This window comes from Budorcas taxicolor, chromosome 8 (genome assembly GCF_023091745.1).
Source record: "Budorcas taxicolor isolate Tak-1 chromosome 8, Takin1.1, whole genome shotgun sequence".
Classification (NCBI taxonomy): domain Eukaryota; kingdom Metazoa; phylum Chordata; class Mammalia; order Artiodactyla; family Bovidae; genus Budorcas; species Budorcas taxicolor.
Window position 1 is genome coordinate 105,202,716 of NC_068917.1, and position 16,354 is coordinate 105,219,069.

At 40.0% G+C, this 16,354-nt stretch overlaps 1 protein-coding gene across 2 annotated transcripts in view; it reads left to right on the plus strand.

Moving 5' to 3' along the window:
* Positions 1 to 16,354, plus strand: part of SNX30 (sorting nexin family member 30) — a 255,807-nt gene that overhangs the window by 25,108 nt on the left and 214,345 nt on the right. For both annotated transcript variants that reach the window (XM_052644584.1, XM_052644585.1), the window contains exon 3: positions 373 to 1,564. In XM_052644584.1, coding sequence (XP_052500544.1) covers positions 397 to 1,564 — 1,168 coding nt within the window. In that variant the 5' untranslated portion in view covers positions 373 to 396. The remainder of the gene's footprint in view (positions 1 to 372; positions 1,565 to 16,354) is intronic.

Sequence of the window (16,354 nt, forward strand, 5' to 3'; positions counted from 1 at the left end):
GGAAGATCCCCTGGAGAAGGAAATGGCAACCCACTCCAGTATCCTTGCCTGGAAAATCTCATGGACAGAGGAACCTGGTGGATTGCAGTCCATGGGGTCGCAAAGAGTCGGGCATGACTGAGCAACTAACACACACAGACATTATATTAATAACAATAAAGGAAATAACAGAAAATTCTCAAATCCCACAGCCAGAAACCATAAACTTTCTACTTTTTCCCTACATTCTCTTCCAGTCTTTGCGCATATACATGATATTAACTATTACTTTTATTATGTGCCACCTAATCATAGTTCAAGGAAATTGAAGTGATTGAGATCTGGGAATATATTGGGTAATAATGGCTTCTTATTTTGATTATTTCCTTTTAGGAAAGACACTGCTGATCCTGTAACATGGAGGATTGCCTTCATACCTCATCTGAGAATCTATCCAAATTGGTCAGCTGGGCCCACAGCCATGGAACCATTTGCAGCCTCATTCCAAACCTGAAACACTTACTTTCAGAAGGTTCCCATGGGAACCTGACGGCAATGTGGGGCTGTAGTGCAGGCCACGCTTATCACTGGCCACTGACAGCTACTTGCAGAGCTGGCTCCCAAGAAAGGGTCTGTTTCCAGGATAACAGAAGTTTTAACTCTGATAGTCCAAGTATAATTGGCGTGCCCTCTGAGACTCAAACTAGCCCAGTTGAAAGGTACCCTGGGAGACCAGTGAAAGCGAAGCTAGACTGTAATCGGACCAGAGACTCCTGTGACTTCTCTTATTGCAGTGAGCCCTCTGAACTGGATGAGGCGGTTGAAGAGTATGAAGATGAAAATACTCTGTTTGACATGGTTTGTGAGTCCTCTGTGACGGATGAAGATAGTGACTTTGAACCCCAACCGCAGAGGCCTCAAAGCATTGCGCGAAAAAGGCCTGGAATAGTCCCATCTTCTCTCCATTCGAGCTCCCAGACTCAAATGATTGATGAATGCAGCAGTGATGTCATCATTAAGAAGATCAAACAAGAGATTCCCGAAGATTACTACATTGTGGCAAATGCAGAGCTGACTGGAGGGGTAGATGGGCCAGCCCTGTCATTGACACAGATGGCAAAACCCAAGTCTCAGGCTCATGCTGGGCCCTCCTTAGGGTCTGCTAAGCTGATTTCCCACGTAACATCCGCCATCAGCACAGAGCTGGACCCACATGGTGTGTCTGCATCCCCCTCTGTGATGTCTAGACCAGTCGTCCAGAAGACCACCAGGGTATCTCTGGCTTCACCTAACAGGGGACCCCCTGGTGCCCATGGCACCAGCCAGCACGTGGCCATGCAGATGCCCGTGAGCACATCCCATCCTAACAAACAGATCAGCATCCCTTTGTCTGCCCTGCAGCTGCCGGGACAGGATGAACAAGTTGCTTCCGAAGAGTTCCTGTCCCATCTGCCCAGCCAGGTCTCTTCCTGTGAGGTGGCCCTTTCTCCCTCAGTTAACACAGAGCCAGAAGTGAGCTCCAGTCAGCAGCAGCCCCCAGTCGCTCCAACCATAACCACCGAGGCCACGGCACAGTGCATACCAGGTATGGCGCGTGAGGCGACAGAGTCCCTCGTTCACATACATCAGAGAGTTGTGCGCCGTCAGCACTCCTAAAACCGTCGGCCCAATTTGCTAGAATTTGGGCCTTTGTTATTCTCAGAAAGATAGAAATAATGAAACAGAATATACTCAGGTGATATTAAAAGGAAATTCATCATCCAGTCGGTGTTCCTCAGGGCTGAGAGGACAGCTGTAGGATTGTGCTGTTGATATCACATGGCTAGATTTAAGGTTTATATCTGATCTGAAGCTGAATTTTTATACAGTAAAATGATTTTTGAAAGCTTTGCTCTCCTATCAGTATCAAGGTATTTGGTTACAGTTTTGAAACCAAAATGATGTTGGGTTAGGCATATAATGAAAATAAACCTAATATTTTTTTTGCCAGTATTATTTATTGGAACCAATTTAGCACTTTATTCATTTTAGTGGTGTGGCAATTTAAGACAGGTTTTTAAAAATAAAAGCAAAACAAAACACACAAATATATCTAGAAGAAGTAGTTTATATTTTTTCCCAAAATATATAGTAATCAGATAACTTGCATTTCTGAAATACATGGATCTAACTAGAATGGATTGAGAGGAGAAGAAAATAGTTGTATGAGGCCCCTGTCTGTAATTCTAACATTCTAAACATTCCATAATTCTAGCATTCAGTATTTATTTAATGTGAGCTGTTGTTACATAGAAGGGGCTTGAGTGTCATGGTTTTGGGTTCGTGATTCAAATCTGATAGGCCAGAAGCAGAAACATGGAAGGGATGAACAGACATGCACAGTGCTGTGGAGAAAGCAGACATTCGTGGCACATTTTGGTTTCATTTTAGTTCTTCTCATAAAGTCATATATTTTAGGAAAAGCTTCTGGAAGCCTGAGATATCTATGCTTTTACCCTCTAACTTCCTGAAATGACATTGCTTTGCAAACATGCTTTCTCCATTTTAGTGTCAGCCTTAAGATTCCAAAAGGAAATCTTCAATTTATAATTTCCAAATGTAATCTTGATACTACTAATAAAATATACAATGAAAATACTCATATCTGATTCAGAATTACGGTTTTCAGTTTATTCATCTTTCTTTCTTTTCAAAAAACAGCTTTATTGAGATAAAACTCATGTACCTTAAAATAACTCTTTTTAAAGTTTTACAATTTGGTATTGTTTGGTATATTCACAGAGTTGTGTAACTATCGCCACTGTCTAATTTTGGAATATTTTCATCACCCCAGAAAAAGAAACCCCATACCTGTTAGCAGTCATTTTTTCTGCCTTCTCACAGCCCCTGTCAACTGCTTATCTAATTCTGTCTCTATAGATCTGCGTGTTGTGCACAGTTCATGTAAATGGATTCTTATTTTATGGCCTTTTATGACAGCCTTCTTGTACTTAGCATACTTTTTTTAAAGTTAATCTATGTGGTAGTGTCTATCAGCATTATTTTCCCTTTCATTATCAAATAATATTTCATTGTGTGGATAGACCACATTTTGTTTTTTCTTTATCAACTGATGGACACAAGTGGTTTCCATTTTTTGGCTGTGGTAAATACTGCTGTTAATGTCATTTATGTACATGTTTTTGTGTGGACATACAGACACGACTGAGCGACTGAACTGAACTGACGTTTTCATTTCTGTTGGGCAACTGTCTAGAAGTGGAATCTCTGGGTCATATGGTAACTCTATGTTTAACTTTTTGAGGAGCTGCCAAACTGTGTTCCAAAGCATCTTCACCATTTTACAGTCTCACCAACAATTTTAAATGATTCCTGTCTCTCCATATGCTCACCAACACTTGTTTTCCATTAAAAAAAAAAAATTATCCTGCTGGGTGTGTGAAGTGGTATCTTGTTGTGGTTTTAATTTGTGTATCTTCTTTTGAGAAAAATCCATTCAGATCCTTTGCCCATTTTCTAGTTATGTTGCCATGTTATTGGTGAGTTGTAAGGGTTCTCTGTGAATTCTAGCTTTAAGCCTTTTATTAAATATACATTTTGTAAATATTTTCCCCCATTCCCTTGGGCTGTCTTTTCCTTGTCCTTCCTTCCTTGTTTTACTTCAATCACTTAATCACAAAATGGTCTTTGACTTAATCTTCACATGATGAGACACAACATTGTCTTTATTAGGCCAGTGAAAGTTTTTTCTAAGAAATCTGATTCTTGATATCTATAAGATATAAGTAGTACCTTTTCACTTAAATAGTTGGGAATCTAGTTTATTTGTCCCCCTCCCCTTTTTGTGTGTGAAATAGGAGGTAGCCTGACAACAGTTTCTACATTCTACTTTATGTTTGAGGGTAGAATTCAGAAATGTATCTTACAAAGTGGTCCAGTATAACAAAACAGCTTAGTAAAACTGCCACTTGTGTTGTATATCCTAATAATTTAACCATGCAAAAAGCAAGTTGCAAGATTTCCTTGCATCTGTCTAGTGGATATTAGTCCACTGTACGTGTATAGTAAATTAGAAATTAAAGCTTGAACTAACTGTAATAGGAATTTCCTAAAGAGTGATCCTGATATTTTGATCCATTGTTCCGTGAAGGATGTTATATTATTAGGAAATTATTGGCTTTGGAGAAACACTTTCTGAACTGGAAGCATCAGTGAGACAAATTAAAATCTGATTGATACTCTTGTTTAATGAGAGATATATAAAGTTAATTTACAATTTACCTTTGTTCTGTGGAGCCCAAACTATGTTCTGTGCTCTTGAAAGTTTTATTTATTTATCAGTATTTGTGTTTTTTGCCTATTTGTAATAAAATGAAGTGAAGTGAAAGTCACTCAGTCATGTCCAACTCTTCGTGACCCCATGGAACGTAGCCTGCCAGGCTCCTCTGTCCATGGAATTCTCCAGGCCAGAATACTGGAGTGGGTAGCCATTCCCTTCTCCAGGAGATCTTCCCAATCCAGAGATCAAACCCAGGTCCTCCCGCATTGCAGGCAGATTTTTTACCATCTGAGCCACCAGGGAAGCCCTGATAGTAACATAATAAATTTTTTTGAAACATAGATTTTTAAAAAAAGAATTTCAGAATCCAGCACATCCAAATGTATATGGATGAATATGTGTAGATGGACTATAAGCACTTAATATGTAAAGCATGCTTAGGACTAAGCAAGGAAAGGTTCTAGAAGAACTAACTGAAAGCAACATTGGGTACTTTTAAAATGGATGTTATATTCACTTAAGTATTTATCAGATCACTGTAGAAATACTGTGTATCTTTGAATAATATTTTTAAAATAAATAATTTGACAAATGACTATTGAGCCAGCCAGAAACGAGAATAAACTGTCCATTTTGTTTAGTTTTACTGATACCATTTAAATTTTATTTTCTGGGAGCACCCTGGTGGTCCAGTGGTTAGGACCCAGTGCTTTCACTGCCATGGCCCTTGGTTCAGTCCATGGTCATGGAACTAAGATCCCATAGGCTACAGCATGCCCCTCCCCCTAAAATCTGGCTCCCTATTGGAAAGCCATTCTTATTTCTTTTCTATTCAGGACTAAACTCACAGCGTTATAAAATGTTAACAAGGTGTGGATAAAACTGCTAATTTTCATGTTAGCTCTGTTATAAAGCTCAACTCAAATCTTAGCAGTCATGCGTAAAGAGGATATCCATTGTTAGAAGAATTATTGTCTTATCCCCAAGTGGTTTGGATTCTATTAATTTTTGAGATTTTTATGTAAATTTAGAGCATTTGTCACAAATTTAAATTTTTATTGCATTGTAAGTTGAGTTTTTCTGTGTATATTTCTTAAATATATATATATACACAGCTTCCTTTATGATTTTGTGCAGGAACTCTCCCTTTTTTTATTGAACTATAGCTGATTTACAGTATTGTGCCAATCTCTGCTATACAGCAAAGTGATTCAGTTATACACATACATACATTCTTTTTTTATATTCTTTTCCATCATCTTTTATCACAGGATATTGAATATAGTTCTCTGTGCTACACAGTAGGACCTTGTTATTTATCCATCTAAATGTAATCGTTTCCTCTGTTTGTGTGCTGAGTCGCTCAGTTGAGTCTGACTCTTTGCAACCCCATGAACTGTAGCCTTCCAGGCTCCTCTGTCCATGGAATTCTCCAGGCAGGAATACTGGAGAGGGTTGCCATACCCTCCTCCAGGGGATCCTCCCAACCCAGGGATCGAACCCAGGTCTTCTGCATTGCAGGCTGATTCTTCACTGTCTGAGCCACCAGGGAACCCCTACCAACCCCAGTTTCCCAGTCTATCCCTCTTCCTTGCCCCATCCAGCCACACTATGTCACTCTATGTCCATGAATCTGTTTCTCTTTTGTAGGGGGGTTCATTTGTGCCGTATTTTAGACTTCACGTATGAGTTATATCATATGGTATGTCTTTCTAACTTCAGTTAGTATGATAATTGCTCGTTGTATCTATGTGTGTGTGATAGTTGTGTTCAGCTCTTTGTGACTCTATGGACTGTAGCCTGCCAGGCTTCTCTGTTCGTGGGATTTCCTAGGCCAGAGTACTGGAGTGGGTTGCCATTCCCTTCTACAGAGGATCTTCCTAACCCAGGGACTGAACCTTGGTCTCCTGCATTGCAGGCAGATTCTTTACCGTCTGAGCCACCAGGCTGCAAACAGCATTAACTCATTCTTTTTTATGACTGAGTAGTACAGCAAATCTGGAAAACTCAGCAGTGGCCATAGGACTGGAAAAGATCAGTTTTCATTACAATCCCTAAGGAAGGCAATGCCAAAGAATGTTCAAACTACCACACAATTGTACTCATCTCACACGCTAGCAAAGTAATGCTCAAAATTCTCCAAGCCAGGCTTCAATAGTATGTGAACTGTGAACTTCCAGATGTTCAAGCTGGATTTAGAAAAGGCAGGGGAACCAGAGATCACATTGCCGATATCCATTGGATCATCGAAAAAGCAAGAGAGTTCCAGAAAAAAATCTGCTTTTGCTTTACTGACTACGCAAAAGCCTTTGACTATGTGGATCACAACAAACTGGAAAATTCTGAAGCAGATAGGAATACCAGACCACCTGACTTGCCTCTTGAGAAATCTGTATTCAGGTCAGGAAGCAACAGTTAGAACGGGACATGGAACAACAGGCTGCTTCCAAATGGGAAAAGGAGTATGTCAAGGCTATATATTGTCACCCTGCTTATTTAACTTATATGCAGAGTGCGTCATGAGAAACACTGGACTGGATGAATCACAAGCTGGAATCAAGATTGCCAGGAGAAATATCAATAACCTCAGATACTCAGATGACACCACCCTTATGGCAGAAAGTGAAGAGGAACTAAAGAGCCTCTTGATGAAAGTGAAAGAGGAGAGTGAAAAAGTTGATTTAAAACTCAGCAGTCAGAAAACAAAGATCATGGCATCTGGTCCCATCACGTCATGGCAAATAGATGGAAAAACAATGGAAACAGTGAGAGACTTTATTTTGGGTGGCTCCAAAATCATTGCAGATGGTGACTGCAGCCATGAAATTAAAAGACACTTGCTCCTTGAAAGAAAAGTTATGACCAACCTAGATAGCATATTAAAAATAAGAAACATTATTTTGCTGACAAAGGTCCGTTTAGTCAAGGCTATGGTTTTTCCAGTTATCTTGTATGGATGTGAGAGTTGGACTATAATGAAAGCTGAGCGCCAAAGAATTGATGCTTTTGAACTGTGGTGTTGGAGAAGACTCTTGAGAGTCCCTTGGACTGCAAGGCAATCCAACCAGTCCATCGTAAAGGAGATCAATTCTGAACAGTCATTGGAGGGACTGATGCTGAAGCTGAAACTCCAATATTTTGACCACCTGATGGGAAGAGCTGATTCATGGGAAAAGACCCTGATGCTGGGAAAGATTGAAGGTGGGAGGAGAAGGGGATGACAAATTATAAGATGGCTGGATGGCATCACCGACGAAATGGACATGAGTTTGAGTAGGCTCTGGGAGTTGGTGATGGACAGGGAAGCCGGGCGTGCTCCAGTCCATGGAGTTGCAGAGTTGGACACGAGTGAGTGACTGAACTGAGCTGAGTATTGCATTGTATACATGTACCACATTTTCTTTATCCATTCATCTGTCAGTGAACGTTTAGTTTGTTTCCGGTGATGCGTCAAACTCCTACCCTGGAAAGGATACCGAGACCAGTTCTACACAGACCACACAGCTGACTGTGGGGGTCAGATGGCAGTGTTCTTCCAGGGCCATTCTGGATTCTAATCTGGAAAGAGACAGCATACCAGAGATACCTACTACTTTTCTTTTTTTGGAAGTCACTCAGTCACGTCCGACTCTTTTCAACCCGGTGGACTATATGGTCCATGGAATTCTCTAGGCCTGAGTACTGGAGTGGGTAGCCTTTCCCTTCTCCACCTACTACTATTTATACAGGGTGAATTTTTGTTGTTGTTGTTGTTTTTGAACATTTAGTAGTGTTTGTGAGGCAGATAGAGTTGTTTATATATATATATATCATTCAAATGCTGGATGTACTAGAATAGTGTTCTAATCTAAGGGATAAAAATATACATAAGTAAATATATGCTTATGTGTATATGTATGCATATGTATACATACATACACATGCAAACATAATTTTATACAGTTCTTTGTTCCACAAGAAATATATGACTTCTTATCAGACAGACGAATACTATATTTGCTTTCTTAGGCACAGTCTTTCTTGTACCTTCCTGCAGGAAGACCTGCAACATGAATTCTGAAAGCTAAGAGAAGCAGAGTTGAAAGTCAGGCTTAGTTTATGCCATCATTTCCCTGCTTGTTATAAAGGGGTGCTTATCTGAGGATTGGTGGCAGGGAGTGTGGGCGCTGAGATAGTAGAGCTTGGCCACTCAGGGTTTGGGGTCAGACATGCCTGGGTAAATTCCCAGCCCTGTCTCCTACTGGCCTTGTGACCTTAACTCAGTTCATTTCTCTAACACTCAGTGTCTTCATTTGAAAAGTAATAACAACTGTCTGTCTCACAGGATTGTTTGAGGACCAAATGCAAAGTATAGGTGAAGCACTGAACAGAATATTTGACATATGATAAACATTCAGTGAATAGTAGTCTCCATCATTATTATTTTCATTGTCATTGTTACTGTTATTAGATTGTGCTGAATACTCTTGAATAGTCAAGTAGATTCTGATTCTGATTAACATTCATTCATCTACTAAAATGGTCCATGAACAAGTATCACCTGGGTTCTTACTAGAAATGCAGGTTCTCAGGTTCCACCCCAAACCCACAGAATCAGAATTTGCATTTTAACCATGATCTCCAGGTAATTTGTATGCACACTGAAACTTGAGAAGCAGGGATGTAGAAAATGCAGGTTCCACGTTAGATGGCACATTGTTACTCCTTTTGACTGCACAGTGACTTTGAACACTTTTCCTGTTTGAGAGAATTCCCTCCTTTGTGTATCTGCACTACCCCATTGGAGAGGCCAGAAACTCTCTTTTCCAAGTTGATATTTCAGTGAGGGCACAATCTTGTGACCTGAGGCTTTGCCATTCAAATGCATTCACTCTAGACTCTAATCAGAAGTACCTAAAACTTCCCTGGCCGTCCAGTGGTTAAGACTCAACGCTTACAATGCAGGGGGCATGGGTTCGAGCCCTGCTAGAGGAACTATAAAATCCCACATGCTGCACAGCATGGGCAAAAATAAATAAATAAAATGGTCCCTATAGGCGTCTGTTTTATAAAATACAGTCCAATTTCTAGAGGCAGCGGGAACAGGATTCCACCCCCCGAGGCCTAAGCTGGAGTTTGCTGGCTGGTTTGTCTCCACCAGGGCAAATCAATGGTTTGACCATCTCCATATCTGGTTTCTTGGTGTTCTGGGAAATTATGTGCCCTTTATTAAATTCTTTTTCTGCCTAAACTAGCTAGACTGGGCTTTCATTGTTTTAAACAAAGAAGCTGGAGAAATATAACCTCCAGATAATTTTACCCTTGAATTGCCTTTGGTAGTGAGTGGCAAAAATATGGAAAGTTTGGTAAGCTCTAATAAGGGAGAGTGAACTTTGTTTCATTAGGCCTGTTGTTGTTGTTTAGTTGGTAAGTCATGCCTGACTCTTTGCGACCCCATGAACTGAAGCATTCCAGGCTTCCCTGTCCTTCAGCATATGCTGTCTATGTTTGACATAGCTTTCTTTCCAAGGAGCAAGCATCTTTTAATTTCATGGGTGCAGTCACCATCCCCAGTGATTTTGGAATAAAAAAAAAAAAAAATCTGCCGCTGTTGCCATTTTTTTTTCCATCTATTTGCTATGAAGTGATGGGACTGGATGCCATGATCTTAGTTTTTTGAATGTTGAGTTTTAAGTCAGCTTTTTCACTCTGCTCTTTCACCTTCATCAAGAGGCTGTTTAGTTCCTCTTGACTTTCTGCCATTAGAGTGGTATCATCTGCATATCTGAGGTTGTTGATATTTTTCCCAGCAGTCTAGATTCCAGCTCATGATTCATCCAGCCTGGCATTTCACGTATTTTAAATAAGCAAGGTGACAGTATACAGCTTTGATGTACTCCTTTCCCAATTTTGAACCAGTCTGTAGTTCCATGTCCCATTCTAACTCTTGCTTCTTGACCTTCTTACAGGTTTCTCAGGAGGCAGGTAAAATGATCTGGTATTCTCATCTCTTTAAAAATTTTCCACAGTTTGTCGTAGACCTCTTAAAAGAAGGTAAGTGGACTAGATGCTTACCTAGTTTATTCATGTACTTCTTCTCTTGTAATGCTCAGGGCTGCTTAATGGAACTACTAAGCACTCTTCTCTTCAATCCCAACGCATTGTGCACCATACCATGCAGCCATGTGTTGATAGGTAGTCAATGTTGAGAACGTATCTGGGGTAAGTTAAATACCTGCTCCCAGGAGTTTCCAGGACTCACTGCTTGGTATTTGCAACATCATCTAAAAACAATGACTTTGTTCCATTCAACTCACCTAATTGCACAGGGAAGAAATCAGGTCCCTCTCTCCCATTATGATATGGACTTCATGTCCACAAGAAGAAAGAGCAGGTCAAAACCTTGATGAAACTGCATATCCTTAAACGTGTTGCTGACACTCTGAACCCGCTAAGATATTTCTATCAGCACCCCTTCCCATAGCCGTTTGGAGGCTCCCCTCACCCTTATGCAGAGCGTCACAGGTCTCAGCTGTTTCTGGACAAGATAACCACCTCTTAACTCCCCTGCCTGAGTCTCACAGGATCTCCTGTCCACTGCCTAAGCGTCACAGATTCCCTTCTCCCCAGCTGATCAAAGGGCAGTTCTCAGAGTGGTGGTGGTGGTGGGAGTTGTCTTAGGTTTTATTATGTGTAGTAGAATACCTGTGATCAGAATGAGTTTAAGGAACTGGGGATGGTGGTCTCCAGCCTCTGGCTGAGGGGCACTTTCCTCCTTCCTTCTTTCCTTCCTTTTTTGTAGTTCTTAAGAAAGACAAAAGTTGTGGTTTTAAGTTAGTTTTTAGGCTTGTTTTCTACACTTGGGGAAAGGGATAGGGAGGAGATAATGTGACTAAGTATATACACTCATTCTGTTCTAAAAAAAAAATTAATTATATTGCCATGTCTTTTCAAAGTATTTAGGTTTTTACAAAGAAAGTTTTACCAAGACAGTAATGAACACCCACTCTACCTTGTATAATATAGTTTTATAACTTAGGATAACTTATATATAACTTATCATAAAGCTGTAATAATAGCAGTGGAGTAGTCTGACCAAAAAGATAGACAAACAGAGTGATGGAACAGAGTAGAGAGCCCAGAAACACACGTACACATGTGTGGGGACTGTATGTGAAAGAGAGGCACCATGGGTCAGTGGGGGGGGATCCACCAGGCAGTGGATGGCATTGCACAGTTGGTCTTTGATAAAGATAAGATAAAGACCAACTAAAGATAAAATTAGGTCCTTACCTCACATCAGGCATGACAGTAAGTCTCATATAAAGATCTAAATATGAAAATATAAAACTTGAAACAGCTTTAAGGAAGTCTTGCTAAGTGGCCTTGGTGTTGGGAACAGTACACAGACCATAAAGGGAAAAATTGAAAATGCTGACAGCTATTAAAATCTTAGATGGGACAAGGGATATCATAAAGTTAAAAGACAAGCAGTTAAACCTGTGTGATGATTTTAATGCACATAACCAAGAATATTCATATATAGAATGTGTGAAGAACTTCCACAGATCAGTAGGGAAAAGGTCAAATAATCCAGTAGGGAAATGAGCAAGGGAAAATGAAGAGGCGCTTCTAATAAGAGCAAACCCGTTTAGTTAATAAACATATGATAAATGCTCAACCTCACTGGTAATCAAGGGAATGCAAAGTAAAACAGCAATATGATACCATCAGAAAGGCAGAAATTATGAACTTTACTGCAAATGTTGCTTCAACTATAGAGAACATGCTAGTGGCAATATGACTTGGCACATCCACTTGGGAGAGCAGTTTATAGTATCTTATAAAGTTAAATGTGTGCATATCATACAACCTTGGAGTCCAGTTTCTAGGCATCTGTCCTAGAGAAACTTCCTCACATATAAAAGGAGAAAAGTACAGGGGTGTACACTGCACCTTTGTTTGTGATAACAAGAAAAAATCGGTTAACAACCTTACTGCCTGTCAGAAGATAAATTGTGATATATTTTTCAGTGGAATATATACGTCAGCCAGATCTGCATTCATTAGTATAGATATATCTTTGAAGTGGAGTTGTGGAATAATATATAGAGTACCATACTTTAAAAAGTGAATAAACCTCACTGTGTGTTGTTGTATATTACATTCTCACATACCACATGTAGTTACGAAACGTAGGCTGGGAGGAGGCATACCAGTACACAATGTGTGCCTTTGGGAGAGAGGAGGGATGACATTGAGTACACGGAAACTTGAGATGTATCTATGATGTTTTCTCTTAAAACCATGGGATAGATATTACGTTATTAACATGTATTAAGTCTGGCAGAAACACAAGTTCATGTTATATACAGGTAATAGAGGCACGGTGCTTCATTATGAAAATCTGGGTACACAACTGCCTAGTTTCAAGTCCCAGCTCCGTTACTTATTTTCTGGGTGACTTTGGCAGGTCATTTAACCTCTCTGTCTCTTAGCTTTATCATCTGTAAAATGAAGAAAATAATGGATCTATTCTCTAGGGTTGATATAAGGGTTAAATTAATCCATATAAAGCCATCTGGTTCATTGGTAAGCATAATTTAGTATTCCGCATACTTTTCTGTATGTTTTTATTTTTATTTTATTTTTATTTTTTTCTTTTTTTTTTCTTTTTTTTTTCTTTTTTTTTTTTTTAATTTTAAAATCTTTAATTCTTACATGTGTTCCCAAATGTGAGTACTGGAGAAGGAAATGGCAACCCACTCTAGTACTCTTGCCTGGAGAATCCCATGGAGGGAGGAGCCTGGTAGGCTACAGTCCATGGGGTTGCAAGGACACGACTGAGAGACTTCACTTTCACTTTCACTTTTATAATATAGCTCATGAAGCATCAAGTTGATAGTGGAATATTTATGAGATAAAGGCATTTGACATTATTGTTATTACTGAATATAGAAGGTTTTTTGGTAAGAAAGCAAACTTTACTAACATTATCTCCCAGTATACTTGTTTATAGACAAAGGATTAGAGAATTAGTCTCACAGATTTCACTATGGCTTTCCTCAGGATTATGATGGGTGAATTATTTTTTAAGTTCTTCTATTAGAATGAATAAAAACCACAAAAGCGAAATGTCCTGTATTATTTATATGTATAGCACTTTCATTTCCAGGATCAACACTGCGTGAGTTCCGTGCAGAAGAGATTGTTTGCTCTAGGTTACTGACTGGAAGTGAGGTGCTAGATTTGCTTGGAGTTCCAAAAGTGTAGTTTCCTACTGTTTATCTAAGAGAGAAAGGGTTGGTACTCTGGTCCCTGGTCTCTATCTCTGGCTGTCTTGGTGTAGGAATAGCCCACACCAAATTGTTTCTTTCATTTTTAGGTCATGCCTATCACTTTTCCAAAGTTTGGGCTGCTAGAGTATATCATAAAGCGATTATTTTTTCTGAGAATCATTTTTAGGAAGACCTAGGGTTTAATATGGAGAAGGCAGTGGCACCCTATTCCAGTATTCTTGCCTGGAAAATCCCATGGACAGAGGAGCCTGGTAGGCTGCAGTCCATGGGGTCGCTAAGAGTCAGACACGACTCAGCGACTTCACTTTGACTTTTCACTTTCATGCATTGGAGAAGGAAATGGCAATCCACTCCAGTGTTCTTGCCTAGAGAATCCCCGGGATGGGGGAGCCTGGTGGGCTGCCGTCTCTGGGGTCGCACAGAGTCAGACACGACTGAAGTGACTTAGCAGTAGGGTTTAATAGAAGGATTCTCTTAGTCAGAAGCAAGAAACATGTATCACGGTCTCTTTTTCTACTAAACCTCCGGACAAGTTGCTTGCACTTCAGTTTATTAAACATTTATTGCAAGATCTGCTCTATGACAGGACTAGTGAAGATACAAGGATGAATGGCAGATTCCCTGACCCCAGAATATCATTGTGTAGAGGAGGGGGCAGCAGACCAGCAAGACCATATCTAAGAGGGATATAAAATGCTGTGGGACACATGAAAAGCAGTTGCCTCAGCCTTTTGGGACACAGGGAAGGGTATTTCAGGGTGATGGAGCAACATGAGCAAAGACATTGGTGCATGAGCATGCAGGGAGGCAAAGGTCTGAGTGTGGTGCGAGTCAATTTCAAAGAGGCCAGGAGAGCTGCTGCTGGAAGATGGACTGCAGCCACCTGTGGAGGACTTTGCACGTGAAGTCACAAACTTACAGGGAGAGCAGAGGAACACAGTTCCTCTGTGATCTTAGAAGATCACCCTGATAGCAGTGGGGAAGTAGGGACTGGGACTGAGGACTGTTTTACAGGGTAAAAATTGCAATAATTCAGATGGGAGATGGCAGTAAATGCTCAAATGAGGCAACAGCAAAGGCACTGGAGAGCAGGAGACAGGTGGGTGATTTGGAAATTAGACTTGGTGACTTTTGAGTGTTTGGCCTCTTGTGATCTCTGTTGCCGCCTTTGTATTCTCTGTCCAAGGCACAACACTGATTTCAGTAACACTGAAAGATCTTCAGGACTTTATCTGTATATAGGATGAAACAGCCATTAAGAATTCTGAAACATGCCGTGACCATTTATTCAACAAATGTCTACCAAATGGCCTACCAAAGGCCAGGTCCAGGTTGGGTGCTGCAGTTACTCAATGAACAGGTAATGAACAAGACAAAAGCATGGTTCTTCCTCTGCCTGCCCTCTAAATGGGAGACAGATGTTTTAACTCTTCCTCTCTCAGAACTAGTTTAACTCTTCCTAGTTTTAAAAAAACAAAAACTTGTCTTATATGTCCTGAACTAAGATGCTGTTAAACTGTCAGTGACTTTATAAGAAGACTGAATTGTTTGCCTTTAGATAGCATATATATGAAGATGAGGGTGATATATGGCTAAAAGTGGTGAAGTGAACAATTAGGCCACTATGATAAATGAAAGGAAGGTCTTTCTTAGCTGGGAATTAAAAGTACAGTGGCTACAGGCAACCTATTTCACATCATAATTTATTTGAGACACTTTCTCCATACCTAAAAAGAACATGAACTTAAACTTGTAATATTGCTTATTTTTACAGACAACTAATGATCTTTCTTTGAGAATTACAAACATAATTGTTTACTAGTTTTCTGAAAGGCAGAAGTAGAAAATCAAGTTAATTGCTCTGAGTTGTACAAATGCATAATTTTCTGAGAAGTTAATCAGTTTTATCAGCTTTTTAAGTATCATTTGTCCTAATATTTTACAGGAAAATCTTCCCAGTTGACTTTTTATTTCTTTAAAAGAGAAGCATTTTTCTATTTTACCAGTAAAACTAGCAAAAACTGTTGTTTTTATATGTTTAAAGCTCATCAGCATATGATTGAGACCTCCCAGATAGGCAAAATGCATCCAAATACAGCAGCCTAGCAAATTGCTGTAAACCTGAAGATCTAATTCTCTTCAGTGAATTTGGATTTGAGTAAGACTGCTAGGAAACCAGGCGCCAGTTCAGAATTGAGGCGGCATTGACCTTGATTTTCCAGCCATGGTATTCATTCCTTGTGGTCTGGAGAGATGAAATAATGTACAGCCTGTGGTCAGACAAGTCAGTGTCAGAGTGCCGCAGTCTTAGTTAGCTCCAGACGTCATCCCTGTTTCTGTTTTCCTGCGAGAAGCAGTGGCCTTCTCCCACTCCTCCCAGATTGAGCTGCCTGACTGTCTTGGGTCTCTGCAGGGGTGGGCAGAGTGCAGGTGACCCACTGTAGTTTAGGCCCAGCGATAACTTCTCTTTCAGTCTGGATCTCATTTATATAACTAATGGCTTGTGTTCCCAAGGGTGTATTAGACCCAGAAAAAGTATTTATGTAACATGGCAAAAATGGTGAGTTGTGCTTCTGTGACTGCAAGGTAATTTTAAGCTTTATTTTAGGTGAGAACAGTGATGAGTACAGTGATCAGAGAACAGTAAATCTGACTTAATGATTGGTGCATCCTAGGTGCTTTATTGACTTCAGTTGTGATACACATAGCAGCCTGATTCTTCAGTACTGCCTTAAAACTTTGATTGCTTTCTTAGACAAAAACAATAATTTTATTGCCTTTTTCAGTGTTCTTCATTTTTGTCAAAGTTATTAATGTA